The 16,456-nt window shown below is 44.4% G+C and overlaps 1 protein-coding gene and 1 long non-coding RNA gene across 3 annotated transcripts in view; one reads left to right on the forward strand and one right to left on the reverse strand.

Moving 5' to 3' along the window:
- Nucleotides 1-384: 384 nt before the first annotated feature.
- Nucleotides 385-16,456, forward strand: part of LOC129365762 (protein mono-ADP-ribosyltransferase PARP14-like) — a 16,649-nt gene continuing 577 nt past the window's right edge. The window contains exons 1-22 of one of the 2 annotated variants that reach the window (XM_055039223.1): nt 385-672; nt 1,242-1,330; nt 2,098-2,128; nt 2,526-2,585; nt 2,785-2,958; nt 3,328-3,453; nt 3,689-3,790; nt 4,291-6,472; nt 7,452-7,634; nt 7,705-7,780; nt 8,354-8,590; nt 8,722-8,943; nt 9,015-9,129; nt 10,051-10,200; nt 11,267-11,329; nt 11,812-11,997; nt 12,985-13,188; nt 13,623-13,738; nt 13,913-14,148; nt 14,234-14,505; nt 14,614-14,756; nt 15,728-15,902. In XM_055039223.1, coding sequence (XP_054895198.1) covers nt 489-672; nt 1,242-1,330; nt 2,098-2,128; nt 2,526-2,585; nt 2,785-2,958; nt 3,328-3,453; nt 3,689-3,790; nt 4,291-6,472; nt 7,452-7,634; nt 7,705-7,780; nt 8,354-8,590; nt 8,722-8,943; nt 9,015-9,129; nt 10,051-10,200; nt 11,267-11,329; nt 11,812-11,997; nt 12,985-13,188; nt 13,623-13,738; nt 13,913-14,148; nt 14,234-14,505; nt 14,614-14,756; nt 15,728-15,902 — 5,326 coding nt within the window. In that variant the 5' untranslated portion in view covers nt 385-488. The remainder of the gene's footprint in view (nt 673-1,241; nt 1,331-2,097; nt 2,129-2,525; nt 2,586-2,784; nt 2,959-3,327; nt 3,454-3,688; nt 3,791-4,290; nt 6,473-7,451; nt 7,635-7,704; nt 7,781-8,353; nt 8,591-8,721; nt 8,944-9,014; nt 9,130-10,050; nt 10,201-11,266; nt 11,330-11,811; nt 11,998-12,984; nt 13,189-13,622; nt 13,739-13,912; nt 14,149-14,233; nt 14,506-14,613; nt 14,757-15,727; nt 15,903-16,456) is intronic. The other variant, XM_055039224.1, reaches the window with a different exon arrangement.
- Nucleotides 11,756-13,039, reverse strand: LOC129365765 (uncharacterized). Its single transcript, XR_008606549.1, has 3 exons — nt 12,909-13,039; nt 12,549-12,617; nt 11,756-12,004 (listed from the first exon to the last, which is right to left on the reverse strand). It is a non-coding gene; the product is annotated as an uncharacterized LOC129365765 (long non-coding RNA).

Consider the following 16,456-nt stretch of genomic DNA (forward strand, 5'->3'; position numbering starts at 1 on the left):
ATATTTATACTAACAGTTAAAAATGACATTTTAAAAACTAGATGTACATCAGCAGCCAAACAATGTCAGTGAAAACACTGAAATGCTATAAAAATGATCAAATAAATATTGTGCATTTTTGTATTGATCTTGTTGACCTGCTGATCGATCGGGCTGCTATGTTCAGAGTGTCCGCCAGAGGGCGCTGTTCGCCTGCAGCGCTTTAATGTTTAAATGCGACATGAATACTTTTATTCTGAATCTTTTTGTTGTTTATCTCATTGTTTTTCCTCATATTTTTAACGCCTGTAAAAAAGTAATTTTGCTGATTAAATTTGATGTTTGAGTTGATTTAATTTAATATTAATTTCATTTCCAGCCGCTGGTTCTAAGTTTTGTTTTCGCCGTTTATGACGAAACGAAAGTGAAAGGAACCCGAACCTCCTCCTCCTCCTACTCCTCCTCCTGCTCCTCCTGCGGTTCCGTCAGTCTGAGTCTGGACCAGAACCATGGAGGAGTCCGAGTGTCCGGCCCTGACCGTGGAGGGCGACTGGAGCCCGGCCCAGAGAAAAACCGTCCGGAACAAACTGCAGCTGTACTTCCAGAGCAAGAAGCGGTCCAGCGGAGGAGACTGCCGGGTGGAGGTGGAGGAGGAGGCCGCCAGAGCCTCCGTCTACTTCCGAGAGGAGGACGGTGAGTTCCTGCGGCTCCGGACGGCCTGGTTCCGCTCCGAACCGGGACTTACAGGTCCAGTTCATCCAGGAGGAAACCACTGACTGAAAGGAGGAAAACCAGCAGCTGTTTACTGAAAAGCCTGAAACTTTAAACATGGCGACTAAATGATTAAAGTTATTAATTATGATCAAAACAACCGGCGGTTAATAAACAACCTGACATGGCAGCCGAGCTCCCAGCATGCACCGGGGCTGCTCCTTCATCCTGGAGCCCAGGAGACACAGTCAGCTGATCAGGTGGAGTCTGGGTTAAAGGTCAGTCTGACGTCATGACCTGAGGCTGGCCGGGGTGAAAGGTCAGTCTGAGGCTGGCCGGGGTGAAAGGTCAGGATCCTGGTTTAGTATTGAGCAGGGAACAGGTGAGTCAGATGAACCTGGAGACGATCCGAGCTGAGATGATGGTCCAGCAGTGAGGACATGGAGCCAGAACCAGGCTGTCCTGGTTCTGCCTACTGGTCAAACTGGGCTGGACTGAATGTACCTGCAACATGAAGGCTCTGAGTGACTCCAGGTTTGGTTTGCTTGCAGTCAGAGGTCAAGTCCTGGCGAAGACGGATCATGAAATCACGGTGGAGGGGAAACCTGTGCGGCTGCGGCTCAGTTCTGGACCTGCTCAGGTAAAACCTGCCGACGTTCTGCATCATTTACAGTCACGTTTGGGTTTGTCATTCGGGTCAGGAATCAGGAAAACTTCTGTAAAGTAACAGATTATTTTTATAAATTGCTTCATTTTGACCCTCAGGATTATTCATCTGTTTCCTGAGATCATTTAGTTGTTAGTAGCTGAACATGAATCCAGTTAAAGCTGAACTTCAGTTTAACGTTTATGTTTTAAATCTAAACATCAGATATGATAAAATATGTTTTCATACCTTCTATATCAGGTTTTCCTCCATTTGAAGCTGAATTTCCTTAAATTTACTCCATAAAAACCTGGAGAGATGAAAATGGAAAAAAATAGAAACAGGCTTTAATGTGAAATTTGCTGCAAAGCATCCTGGGAAAGAAAACATGGAGGAAAAACCTGGAATATTCTGGGATCTGATCCCAGCAGCTTCAAGTTTTCCTGGAGGATCTTTGCTCAGTAACGAGGAATCATCCGGTTTGGACCAGAGACAATCTGAAAGTCTTCAGAACCGTTTCTCTGTTTTAATTGGAAGCTTTAAATCACCGTTAACCAATCAGAGCCAATCAGATTGCAGCGTTTGCAACACAAACTGCAGCATCTAGTTTTATATATCTGGATTATTTCAAACTCTGAACTGAAGCTCTGCTCAGCATCACCTGCTGCTGACCTTTGACCTTTGACCTCCAGTTCTGTGTACTGTTTCCTGATTCGATGCAGTTCAACATCAGAACCAGTGATTCTCTGTTTTCTCCACAGATCCAGACCAACAGCAGCAACGACGGCTCAGGTAAGCGTCTCTGTTCTGGGTCCGGGTTCTGGGTTTGACCCGGTTCTGTTGAATCAGTTTCAACTCTTTAAAAACTCAGACATCATGATTTAGAGGCCAAAAACAAAACTCAAACTCTGAAACGTCTGAGGAAACACGAGGCGACAGTGGAGAGGAACAGGAAGGAACCGCCTGCAGAACCAGAACCAGAAGGAACAGAACCGTGTTTCCGTCTGAAAACTGTCTGGACTCGGTTACTTTGACAAAATGTCTGAATCTTCAGTTTTACTCAAATGCTGTCGGTTCAGTAAATGGACCTGCAGCTCTAACAGAACCAAATATTTTACTTTCTGTTTGAGATAAAATGACGTTTTGTATTTTATTATCTAAATAATTATATAAGTTATGTTTGATTCAGATCCAGCTGCAGATTCAAAGGAACCAGAACCAGAAGGAGCTTCTGCAGCAAAGCAGAGAGGTGAAAACAGATCAGAACCTTTAAAATATGAAAATGATTTAAACCTTCAGCTGTTTTCATTTTGATTCTTTTGATTCTGATGTGAAATATAAATATAATACATATCTCTGCAAAATTCCCCTGTTCACCTTTCATCGCTCCCTCATGAAGAAACAAATGTTTCCAGTAAAACCTACAAAGTTTGTTTTTTTGCTGTCAGGTTCTGAGTCGGATCCGGTCGTTGCTGTGGTTCTGGAGAACATCCCAGAGAACCTGAGCAAAGATTACCTGCAGATGCTGGTGGAGACGATCTCTGGCCTGGAAGAGAGCGACTTCAGTCTGGAGGTGATCTGGGAATCCAACATGGCCGTGGTGAACTTCAGCGTTCCCACAGGTAGGACCCGGAACCAGAACCGGAACCAGAACCGGCTGGCAGAGCTAGACTGAAACAAACTGTTCCTCACACATTTTCAGCACATCTAAAGAATCTGCATAAATGTTCAATCAGGAAGTGAAACCGTCATTTTATAGATTACTTAGACAGAATAAAATATTTCAAGGTTTTATGTTTTGGATATTTAATGTCAGACAAAGAAAATCAAAATTCAGTCTGTGAGAAAATCAGAAATCACAAAGATTTTAAAGTTTCGTATCTTCGTTTTCCAGAATCTCAGTGGAGATAAACTGGTGAATTAGGATAATAAATAATAAAACTGAATCTTTTAAACTGTTTCCATCCATAACCTGTAAACTGTTTGTTCAGATGTGGAAAAATTCATATCTGTGAGTCAGAAAAACTCCAAGATGAAGAAACATGGCCTGACGGCTCGACCACTAGGGGCAGCAACGAGCGTCCGCATGGAGAGTCTTCCTCCCACCGTCCTCAAAGGTCAACAAACGTTTCTAAAATATCTTTCATTTTAATAAACACTCTTACAATTTTAATGTTTATGTATTTTTGTTTTATCTCTTAAGTTTCTTCATTTTGAACTCAAGTCTCATTTTTATCTCTGGAGTTAATTTTCTGAACTGAATCATATGGAGAGTATTGTTATTGAAATGATCAACAGTTTTACTGGTTTTGTGTCGGATCGTTGCTTGACTTTTCCCTCACTGGTTTCCAGACATGATTGAGTTGTGGTTTGAGAAGAACTGGGAACTTCCTGATGACGTCGTGATGATCCCAGAGGAGCAGGCGGCCGTCGTCTCCTTCAGGGACCCAAAAGGTTCCCTCACTTCTTCCTCCATAATGAGGCTAGCTGTGAAAAACTCAGTAATTGTTTATGGCGGTAATTAATAAACTAGTCGTTTAAATCACGTCCAGTTGGGCCGGCGGGTTAAACCCGAACATCGGACCGCTGAGTCTGGTTCTTGTGATGTTCTTTGGTCCGTAGTCACAGCGGACTGCGGTGTGTAAAGCCAGTAGCTCCGCCCAAACCGGTCGCATGCTGAGCCACTTTTACAGTGGAAACGGACCGAACCGCATCCTGAACCGGGCCGAAGCGCTCAGGGTGAACAAGGCGATCTAAAACCCAGAGCAGCCAATAGCAGAGACCTGCAGTCAGACCAACGTTTGGTCAGGATTAACAGACGAGCAACAGAAGCACTGAGTTCCTCTGGTTGCATCAAAGCAGCTTTTATTCTGAAAAACGTCCCAGATTTAGTTGTGACATGATCATCTGCTAAACTCAGCCTTTCACCACCTCTCTCTGTTGTCTTGCTGCAGTTGTTCGGAGCATCTGCGTTAAAGAAGAGCATGTGATGCGGTCCATCCCCGTCAGGCTGTATGCGTACCACGAGTCCCTGGGAACCGCCCTGTACGGCCAGGCCAGGCCAGCCTGGAAGATGCCGGAGCCCGTCACCCAGAAGGTTCTGCAAGTGATCTGGAAATTCCTCCTGCTCAAGAAAATGCTGAAAAGCATCAACGATCAGATGCGGCCGCATTTCTGCAGCGTAGATTTGGACCAGCCCGAGGTGAAACTCAGCCCCCTGCCGAGTTTCCTGAGGCAGAAAGCTCTGACCGCCAAAGACGTAGACAGCTGGGCGGAGGCGGCAAAGGACGCCTTCTGCAAACTCATGGCCCAGTACTCGGCCTTCGAATGCGACGCGAACACAGAGGCATGGAAAGCTGGCGAGAAGGAAGTCCGCTCGGTGGTGAAGGAAGACGCCTTAGTGGAGTTCGATCCATCCAGAGACATTGTGACGGTCGCCGGCAGAGCCGACGACATAAAGAAAATCCGAGCTCCTGTAGAAAACATCCTTCTGAAAACAATGAGTCACATTGAACGGCAGACCAAAGGAGTGACTGAGGGCCTGGAGTTTTCTCCTGCGTATTTCCACATCCTGACGGAGGAAGGGCTGCAGAAAGCTGCCGCTGACGTTTCCCCTGAGCTGAAGCTCTCCTTCAACGAAGCCACTGGGAGGCTGACCATTACTGGACTCCCTGCTGAAGTTTACCAGATCAAATTCTGGATCTTAGAGAAAAATCTGAGCATGAAGAAGAAACATCTAAATGTCCCTGCAGGCCTTCTGGAATACCTCCAGCAGGTGGATCCCATGGACATGTCAAAGAGTCTGTTCACGTCGCAAAGCATCAGCGCCATCTACTGCACCGAGACCAGAGGCGTCTTCTTACTGGGGAGCTCTGACCGAGCGCTGGCCGAGGCCGAGAGCAAGATGAAGAAAGATTTGCTGGTGCAGAATCTGGAAGTGAAAGATCAGGAAGTTTTGAACCGTCAGAACTGGAAAGACCTGAAAGGAGAACTGCTGGACACCTACAACTCGTCCAACAACAAAACGGTCATCATTGTGATCCACCCAGAGAGAAGAGACAAAGTAACGGTTGCCGGCTTTAGCAATCCGGTCAAAGAGGTGAGCGCCAGTCTGAGGGAGTTCATTCAGAACTACTCACAGGTTCAGGAGGTCCTTCGGGTCGAGTCCTGTGCCGTAGCTCAGTTCATTCAGAGGAACAGACACGAAGTTTGGTCAGGAATCGCCAGCGACAACAAGGTGTCTGTGACCTTTGAACCAGAAAGACCAAAGATCGTCATCAGCGGGGCTCGTCTTCATGCCCACAAAGCCAGATCCGTCCTTCACCAGCTGGCCGCCGGTCTCTTTGCTGACACCTTGACTGTGGACAAACCTGGAGCAAAGAAGTACTTCCTGTCCCAAGGAAGCATTTTCCTGCCTCCAGTGATGTCAGAGTTCAGCTGTGTGGTGATGCTTCAGCCAGAGACTCAAGAGGATGAAGAGGAGGAGGAGGAAGGGAGCGTTGAAGACGAGTGTTACTGCAAGGTGCACACGGCCGGTGGAGTTCTGGTTTCCGTCAGCAGGGCGGATATCTGCAGCCTTAAGGTGGACGCTGTGGTCAACGCAGCCAACGAAGAGCTGCAGCACATCGGCGGTTTGGCGCTGGCGCTGCTGAAAGCTGCCGGACCGAACCTGCAGAAGATCAGCAACGACCATGTAGCCAAACACGGGAAGCTCCGCCCAGGAGACGCCGTGGTGACAGATGGATGCGGTCTGCCCTGCAAATACGTCGTGCACGCAGTCGGTCCGCGCTACTCTGACTCTGACAGGAACACGTCCATACTTCGTCTACAATGTGCAGTTAGAGAGAGTCTGAGTCAAGCGGAGCGGGCCGGCTGCTGCACCGTGGCGATGCCAGCCATCAGCTCCGGGGTGTTCGGTTTCCCGGTGGATCTCTGCACCCGGACCATCGCCCAGGCCGTGAGGCAGTACTGCGACCAACCCGGCGGTCCGGGAGCCTTAACCGAGATTCACCTGGTGGACAACAACGACGCCACCGTCAGGGTGATGGCGGCCGCCGTCAGCAGGGAGTTCAGCGACCTGGAGCCCGTCATGACGGTGCCGCAGCCCGGCGGCGGGAAACACAGGGCGCCTGCAGGGTGAGTTAATGCAGCAGAACCAGTCAGACCATGACAGACACATTCACATCCTGCATTTATCACAAAGATAGAAATTATTCACCCTGTAAAGAGTAAAGAGCAGAGCTGAGAGGAACTTCATCAGGGACCATCAGCCCACAGAGGCGGCGGGCACAGAGGGCAGAACATCCTGACTTTAACTGTTCTGGGTCAACCGTTAGCCTAGCATAGCTTTAGTCCTCAGGAGGTTTTCTGGATGTTTTGCAGAACAAGAACCTGTTGAGCTGCACATCAGCATGAATGTGTTCATGTTTGTGACTGGATGAATGTGGCTCCACTGTTAAAGTTCAGTGTCGCCACCTGCTGGCACATGGTAGGAATCACATACTGATTCTGATCTGTTGAAGTAGCAGATCAGATTCACCGACAGAAATGAAACCGAGCGACTCTCAGGAAACTCAACAGCCTGCTGGTCCAGAGGGCAAAGGTCATCAGTGCAGTTTTTATTGCAGCTCTAATCAGACAGAAACCAGGCAGAGGAAAGATACGGATCCAAAGGTCAGGAATACGGACTGGTTCTGTTCACCAGCAGGGAGAACCTGAGGAGAACCCAGAGAACATAAATATTTAACATAAAGAACTCGACTCAGCTTTTAATTTATTAAACTTTTATAAATATAGCAAACATGTTGAGCGTCGGTGGACTGATGTTCTAATAAATGTGTTCAAAAAGATTTGAAAACTATCATGAAACTCTGAATACAGAAAACATGCAAAAACATTTCTACATTTTGAATCTATGATGAAAATAATCACTAAAAATAATAATAACAAAAAAGCAAAGTTCATTTGGACGAATATTTGCTTGATTTTTGTGGTTTTATTTTCTCGGCCTGTGAATCTGATGGATGTTTTCTGTAAGTTTGGACCGATCTGAACTAGAACCAGCTGGAGGAAATCCAGAGGTCAGACCCAGAATGACCTCTGATGTTTCCACCAGCAGACAGCAGAGAGGACGAGGCAAAGGCTCCTGGTCTGGAGGAGGAAGAAGAGGGCGAGGAAGAGGAGCAGAAGGAGGAAGAGGAAGAACAGGAGGTTATCAGGGCGACCATCAGGGCGACCATCAGCCCAACCGAGGCGGGTCGAGCCCCAGAGGGCAGAACAGGCATGGAGAGCCGGGAGGGTGAGTCCCAGTTCAGTTCAGACCAGATTTGACGTGAAACTAAAAGCTGAGAGTTTTGTTCTGGTTTCAGGTCTGGCAGGTTGGAGCAGGTCACACCTGCAGGTCTGAAGGTGGCGCTCTGCAGAGGAAACATTCAGGACCAGCAGGTCAGCCGTTCAGGAACATCTGCAAATTCATCATGAAGCAATTATTGATGTGAAACAAACTCATTGTTCCTGCTGAAACACCTCCCATTTAAAGTTCCTTTAAAGTTCATTTTGTCTCATTTCAAGTGTACTGAGATATAAGATGTTAAACTTAGTGAGTTTATTTACATCTTCATAAATATTTAACATAAAGTATCAGAAACAGGGAGGAGGAAATACTAATTATGCTGCGAAAGTTTAAAACAGAGAAAAATGTTTCAGAACATAAATGATAGAAATTTGATCTCAGTTTTACTTCCCACCAGTTTCACAGCGCCCCCTGCAGCTCAGACTAGAGTTTCTCATGAAATTTCTGTTCATCACATTTAAAATGCAGAAGCTCAATCTTTTTTCTCATCTCGTTCTAAAGTTGAACTGAAGGTTGCTGGTTTGATTCCTGCACAAAACATTCAGTTTTCAGCCTTTTTACTGATTTTATTATTTAAAGCGTTTTGTTGTCAGTTTGTGCCGCACTGTTCAGTGTTTTCAGTGGAAGTCGTGATGCTCAGCTGATGTTCTGATCTCGGTCCGCAGACGGACGCCATCGTGAACACGGTGGCAGAGAACATGAACCTGAGCCAGGGCGCCGTGTCGGCAGCCATCTTGGAGGCGGCGGGTCAGAAGCTGCAGCTGGCCATCCTGACGGAGGCCGGCGTGTCGGCGCTGCAGTCCGGAGACGTGGTCGTCACTGACGCTTACAACCTGATGTGTCAGAAGGTCTTCCATGCCGTTTGCCCAAACTGGGACAACGGCGGCGGAGAGGCGGAGAAGGTCAGAGGTCATTCGGGTCGTTTTATGTCCAGGCCTCCAGAGACACAGCAGATTAAGTCTGCAGAGCATCAGGTCTTTCTGTCTCCTTATGGAAGCTAATTCATCTCTGACTGTCTGTCGGTTCTGATCAGGCGTTAGCAGACGTCATCACTTCCTGTCTGAAGGAGGCTGAGAAGCTTCGGCTGACCTCTCTGTCCTTCCCGGCCATCGGAACCGGGAACCTGAGCTTCCCCAGGCCGGTGGTGGCCCGAGTCCTGCTGAGGCAGATCCACCTGTTCAGCTTCCGGGTCTCGCCCCGCCACCTGAAGGAAGTGGTCATCGTGGTTCACCACAGCGACCGCCAAACCACCGACGTGAGACCACCGTCCCGCTGCGCTGCTGCAGGAAAACGTGCTGCAAAAACTCAACATGTGCTTTTTTTCAGTGTTTCACCAGAGAGTTCAGCGGTCAGACGGGGAACGTCCAGCACGGAGGAGACGGTTCTGACGGGAACTCGTCTGGCGCTCAGACGCTGCTCAGCCGGTCACAGCCCACCTCCAGTAGGAAAACCTTTAGATCGCTCACATCAGATTCATACTTTGCTTATTATGGGCTGGACTGCAGCTGCACACATGAAGGAAAGTTTAACACAGAACCTGCTCTGCATGATGAGAACAATAAAACCTTCATCATATTGACAATGTAACGCTTATGATGCTAACGCTAACGATGCTAACGCTTATGATGCTAATGCGCACGATGCTAACGCTCACAATGCTAACACTTACAATGCTAATGCTTATAATGCTAATGCTCACAATGAAAACGCTTATTATGCTAACGCTCACAATGCTAACGCTTCCGATGCTAACGCTCACAATGCTAACGCTTCCGATGCTAATGCTCACAATGCTAATGCTCACAATGCTAACACTTACAATGCTAACGCTTATTATGCTAATGCTCACGATGCTAAAACTGAGGATGTTCCACTTATTCATCAGAAGCAACAGTACAAAATAGATTTTTATCCGTGATTTAAAGGAAGTTTATTTCAGATTAGAAGATCATAAAACCTGAACCAGGAGACCTGGGAGATCAGCAGGTTGATCCAGTAGCAGCAGCAGATCTGTAATCCATTCAGCTATAAACTACCAGCAGTAGATTAAACTTATTCTGTCAGTGAAGGACTGAAGAACTGGGTGATGTAGAACTAGATGATGTAGAACTGGGTGATGTAGAACTGGGTGATGTAGAACTAGATGATGTAGAACTGGGCGGTGTAGAACTGGGTGGTGTAGATCTGGGCGGTGTCTCTGGGTTCCTGGTTTTAGTCAGATCCAGCAGCAGGTTCTGGTTCAGCTCTCCAGGCTGTTTAGAGTCCAGGATATGGAACCAATCAGAACCTTCAGCTGGAACTTTTACCTCCAATAAAAACGTTTAAATCCTGAATCGCTTCTTTGTGTCTCCGTGTGTCTCAGCGTCCTTCAGCCCGGTCTCGTCCCCGTCCCTCGGCGTCTACCGGATGCAGATGGGTCAGCTCGCCCTGGAGGTGTCGTCAGGTGACATCACCAAGGAGACCTGTGATGTCATCGTCAACTCATCCAATCAGAACTTCAACCTTCAAGCAGGTGATGGACGGTCGCTGGTTGTCTTCCTGTCCTCCCTGTTTAAAGCAGAACATCCATGTTTATTTATTTGAGGATGATTTAATGAGAATCATTTTTTATAGGTTACATGATCGAGAATCAGTGCAATGCAGAAGGCAACATGTCCCAGAAATAAGTTGCTCTGATTGCAGCTGTTTTATTGACTGAATACTGATAAAAGTGATAATTAAGGTTCATCTAGTAATAAAAACATGCCTGTTGTAACAACTGGGGGAAAAGGCTGAACGGTTTCTGTTTAGTTAATCAATTTTCCATCCATTTCAGTCACTTCAATCTGATGGCAGCAAAATGTTTCTGTTCCAGGAAAAGCGACACTCAGTTCAGCTCCAATCATTAGTTGACCTAAACTAGACACTTAATGAAAAAGGGAAAGTTTTTAACCTGATTTTCAGAATTGTTTTTAGTGAAGCATAAATATAAATGATGGGATGAATGGATGAATTATTTATGATTGTGTTATGAAAATCTAAACAAGAACAAAGACGACAGTAAAGGACACACAGCTGCTAATATATTACAGCTGATGCAAACCTTATTTATATAAAAAGAATCTATGGGTAGGAACTAGTTCCTGTTTGGAGATGGTGAAGTGGTGAACTCTGAACATGAACTGGGTGAAATGAACCCAGATCCAGTCTTTTAATGGATGAAGCTTTATGGGTCCAGTTCTGGTTTCTGGTTTCATTTCTGCTGAAGTCTCTCTGCTCCGTTATAGTTTAGATTATCTTTATTGTTCCAGCTCAGTTAAATCCTGTCTGTCAGTGATAAACAGACAACCAGCCTCTGGTTTCCCCTGCTACACCTCGGTTCTGGTTCTGGTTCTGTGAATCTGGTTCTGATGGATCTGGTTTAGTTGAGGCTGGTCGCTTTCTTTCAGCTCAACTCCAACTGAGAAAAACTGAATTTGTAAAAAATCCCATTTCAAAGAATAAAGAAAAGATCTAGAAAATGGGAAGTGATGGAAAAATGAAGTTGATTGGATAAAACCAGGATGCAACTTTTACTGACTGTTTTCTTTATTTTTCAGGAGTTTCCAAGGCGATCTTGGACAGCGCCGGCCCAACAGTGCTGATGGAGTGTGCACAGATCGGTGTGTTCCTCATTTTTATGAAATCTTTTAGTGTTTAAAAAATCAACTTTTTTAGGTTTCATTTTCCATTTCAGAGAAGTTGTATTTATTTGTGTTTATTTCATTTATTCAACATAATTTAACACAAATTATTTTTCCAAAATTAGAAGCTAGAAGGTTAAGACTTAATATTCTGAAATAAATTAAACTTCCTGAAAATAAGATAAACTTAAAATGCATTAAAAATTGCCCTCGATTTATGTATTTATTTTGGCCCAAACTGTGAAAGTAAAGAAAAAATATTTAGGACACTGATGAAAAGTGGATTTTACCTCAGCTCTTTTTTTTTTAACTTTCCTTTAACTCTATGCAAAGATGATTTGGCAAACACTCAGTTTATTTTAAGAATTTATTTTTTTAAATTAGAAGTAGCCACGTATTGGCTGTTAGAGATGTGTGTAAGATCTTTCCAAACTGTGTGAATGAACATGTTTCCTCTGCAGTGAAGTCTCCGGGCTCCATGCCTCGTTCCATGATCTTGACCTCAGGCGGTCAGCTTCCCTCCAGCAACATCATCCACATCGTCGGCCAGAACGATGCGACTAAGATCAAGGAAATTGTTCAGGGAGTCCTGAAGGTCTGTGAGGAGAACAAGTTCAGATCGGTGGCCTTTCCAGCTCTGGGAACAGGTCTGTGCTGGGAACAAAAGACAATAAAGATACACAACTGGTGATACGTATCTATATATTTAAGCATTTTTGATTCATATATTTTTTCTTCTGATTGTCTTTGGCTTTTCACCACCAGATTCTGATTATTTTACTGCCATTTTTCCATCTTAGTTGCATAAAAACTAGCTTGGCGTAAACCATAAACTGCATCAACTCTGAATGGTAGAGTCTTAGCAAACCAGAGATTTTAGCTCACAACCTGTTGTTTTGTTGAACCATAAAAACTGTAAACAAAAAAAATATTTAAAAAAGTTCCTCATCAGAGTCTTACATATATAAATTAATTCAATGTTATTCTCCCGAACAGGCCCCCAAAAATTCAGCTGAGGTTGATGTTTTAGAGTGAAATGTGACCCATTTGACCCTCTTACTGCTACATCTTACTTTTAGAAGTTAATATAACAGCACAGAGGAAACAAAATTACTAAAATCATTTGTAAACTCTGATGCTCCTGGCTGGCTCGCCACTTTTGACTCAGCATGGTTGAATTATAAGTGGTGAACTTTACCAGTAACAGAACTGCTTTGCAGCAACCAGATGTAGGATCAACTCAGAGTCATGAAGCGATTGGTAAAGACTGAAACAGATACAAAAATAAGTTTACACTCATATTGAATATTTAGGATAGAAGATAATAGTGTCATATAATATAATTACATCTAGTAATAACATTCAATAATTATGTACATTGTATTTAAATATATGAAATATTCATTTTTGGCTCTAAAATAAAGACTTTAGATTCAAACAGGATTTATTTTCTAACCTGGCTGCAGCTGTTAAGGTGTGGATATAAAGCAATAAACAATTTGAATGGATACATTCAAACTGGAGACAAGTTTTGCTCATCATACTCGTCGCTTCCTACTTTGTACGTTGTTGGGCAGACTTGTTTGAGTTTTCATCCTCATCTTCATCATTTGGTTGGTCCTCATCCTCTGCAGGTCAGGGCGGTGTCAGTCCATCGGCGGTGGCCGACGCCATGGTCGGCGCAGTGGTGGACTTTGTGAGGAAGAAGCACCCAAAGTTTGTTTGCAGCGTGAAGATCCTAATCTTTCAGACAGCCATGATCACTGAATTTCACAACAGCATGAAAAAGAGGCAAGGAGAAGAGCTGGCGGGGAAGAGCGTCTTCAGCAAAATCATAGGTATCGTCCTGCTTTGTTTTATGTGGAAACACATTTACATTATCCAGAGATCATTTATGAATAATTCTGTGAAATCTGTGAATAGAGAAGGTTTCTGTACTAGTTACATCAGGCCTCTGAGCTTACAGACTAGCATGTTGGTGTTGGATGAGTTTATGTTCCTCCATTAATCTAATTAAATATCTGAATTTCATGTGAGGCAAATCATTTAGCCAACATTAAAATGTCACTTATATCTGTCACTTGTGTTGTATATCTGGGCTTTAGATTTGTCCAGATATACAACACAAGGTGGAGGGAAGCAGCAAGATGATAAATCTATAGAAACATTTTGGATAATGTTCAAACATTTAGTACTTTGGCTGCTAAGCAGAAACAGTCAAATTTAGTGCAGTCATTTCATCTGATGAAAATATTTCTTGACCTGATTTCAGATTCAGTTACCTCACTATTTGGATTTGGAGCGGAGCAGCAAAGCACTACTGACTTTCATTTGGAGCGGCAGGAGTTTGATCCTGCCGTGTTTCAGCTGTGTGCCGACAACCAAAGGGTTCGTATGAGAATCTCTGTGTGAAGTCATTTAATCCCTCCAGCAGTTCATGACATCAGCATCTTCTGCTGTGCTGAGAACAACAAATGAGTTACTTTGCTATCAGCCGGAAGGAGACCAAAACCAACCCACTCTTGACCTTCACTGGTTTTCTGGTTTTTCTTTCCACCACAGAATCTGAGCACGGTCAAGAAGAGGATCAGTGAGCTCATTCTGAATGAGCAGGCCCAGAGAACCATCAGGGACCAGTACATTCACCAGTTCACTCAGGCTGACATGGACGAGCTGAAGGCCCTGCAGAGGAATCTGACGGTGAGCATCCGGCTGGACAGAGGACAGGAAGACCAGGAGCCCCAGATCCACCTGGAAGGTCTGACCAGAGACGTCCTGACAGCCGAGTCAGACATCAGGTCAGCAAACAGACGATATGCTCCTTAAAGCTACACACTCATTAAATGACTCTGAAGTGTTTTTTCATCTTTTTGTTCTCTTTAGGAACATCATCCGGAGAGTGGAGAGAAGTGAGAATCAGAAGAACAAAGCCTTGTTGGTGAGAAAACAGGTGGAGTGGAAGTTCCAGCACTGGGACGGATCAATGGTGTCCTTTGACATCCTCACCAACCTCCAGCTTGAAGAAGCTTTGGAGAAAAGTCAAAGTGTGAAGATCAAAATCAAAAATGAAACCTTCAACGCTGATCCAGTTATTAAACGGGCCGTTTCCACTGGTGGACGGAAGCAGATAGAGCTGATGAGAAATGACTTGAGAAGTGAGTGAATCTGTTCGTCCAACCATGATCAAAAAACTACCAGGCTGTAAAACCTTCAAACATTTCACACAAAGCTTTTCCACAAGTTAAAAACTCTTCTTCTCGTAGCTCCTGACAATCCGCTCCCTCAGCACTGGGATGACATGAAGGGCAGCATCTTGAAGCAGGTTCCCCTGACCGCAGGGTCCCAGGAGTACAACACTGTGTTGGCAGACGTTACAAAAAAAGGACTTTCCCTGAACATCATCCAGGTAAGTTCCTCTTCATGCACAGATTGACCTTTGACCTTCTGGATCTCCAGAATGCAGGCCTGAAAGCAGAACGAAAAAAGCAAAAAGCAGCTCAAACAAATCAAATGAGAAGAAAACTCAGAAAACAGAAGATCATGAGGATCATTGAACAAAACAAACACACACATAAGAGAGATGTTATGGTTTATCCCATGATTTAGTGATGATAAATTAAAACTGGATAAAACCTTTACATTTAAAGTTAGCTTTTGTTGGCACTTTACTGAACAATAGTTCAGTCTTTGAATAACTTTATAAAAAGACTTTATAAAAAGGATGAGGAAGTTATTTACAAAATTAGTAATTAATTAAAAGTCTAGGCTCATGAAAAACAGGAAATAACTCATAAAATGACAAGTAGTTATATTATGATTCAGTTACACCACCAACAGTCAGCCAAGACGCTCACACCACCTGGTCGCTGTAGGTGTTCACAGTTAATGTCATTAGTTTTATGAGACAATCTAAATGATGCCAGATGATGTCACATCTCCTTCTGACCCTAAACAGTCAATCATGAACAGACATTATGAAAACAACAAATAGTCATAGAAACACCAGACACTCAACAATTCAGGAAACCAGAAAACATTACATTTTGTCAATCTGGTCCTCTGCTCTCACCTCTCTTGGATGGACTGAATATATACTTTGACTTCAGTTTATTGTGATGATCTTCCAATGCAGCCGCAGCCATGGAAAGAGAGCAACTTTCTTTAAGAACAGGGTTTTTGTTAAAAGCATGATGTGGTGAAACTAATTTCTCCCAGAACCGAATGCAATGCATTCTGGGTTTCAGAGTTTTCTATGTGTAGTTCAGCCCCTCATGGCTGAAGGCTAACATGAACATAACACACACCTAATGAGAGATTAATACTGATTGATCTGGGATTTGATCAGAATCCTCATCATGTGGTTTAAACTGTCGGCAGATCGAGCGGATCCAAAATACGACCCTGTGGCAGAGCTACCAGCTCCTGAAGAAGCAGATGGAGGTGAAGAACAAGCACACCAACAATGAAATGCTGCTGTATCACGGCACCGGAGCCAACTCCATCGACCTCATCAACTCCAAGGGCTTCAACCGGAGCTACGCGGGAATGCATGGTAAACATCGTCACACTCGACAGGCCATCATGGAAATGGGAAAACAGAATGTTGAATAATTTTAGACTCTGATTGGTTCTGTTTGCTCTGTTGACCAAAACAAAAGTGTCAACATCGCATCCTTTCTTTAAGTTGTACCTCGGGGTGGTGAAGGTGGTGAGGCAGATGCAGTGGACACAGGTGTAGAATGAAATGATAATTTAATTATAAATAAAGCACACAATGCATGCAGCACAGGTGAGCAGCGCTAAGAGCTCAGTACTGATAGCAACCGGACTAGACAATGACAACCAGCAGAATAAACAAGACGACAGAACAGACATGAGACAAGGACCCGGCAAGGCAACGAGACATAGGTGGGTTTAAATACACAGGGAGACAATCAGGAGAAACAAAGAACAGGTGTAACCAATCAAGAGGTAGACAGGACAACACAGAGACTCAATAGACACAGAAACCAAAATAAACACACACAAATACAAAGTTTTGTATTTGTGACCCTTTTCTTTACACCAACTCTCTTGTCTCTGTTAGTATAGTTTGCTTTATTTGTG

Source organism: Poeciliopsis prolifica, unplaced genomic scaffold (genome assembly GCF_027474105.1).
Source record: "Poeciliopsis prolifica strain line A6 unplaced genomic scaffold, Auburn_PproV2 SCAFFOLD014, whole genome shotgun sequence".
NCBI classification, from domain to species: Eukaryota; Metazoa; Chordata; class Actinopteri; order Cyprinodontiformes; family Poeciliidae; genus Poeciliopsis; species Poeciliopsis prolifica.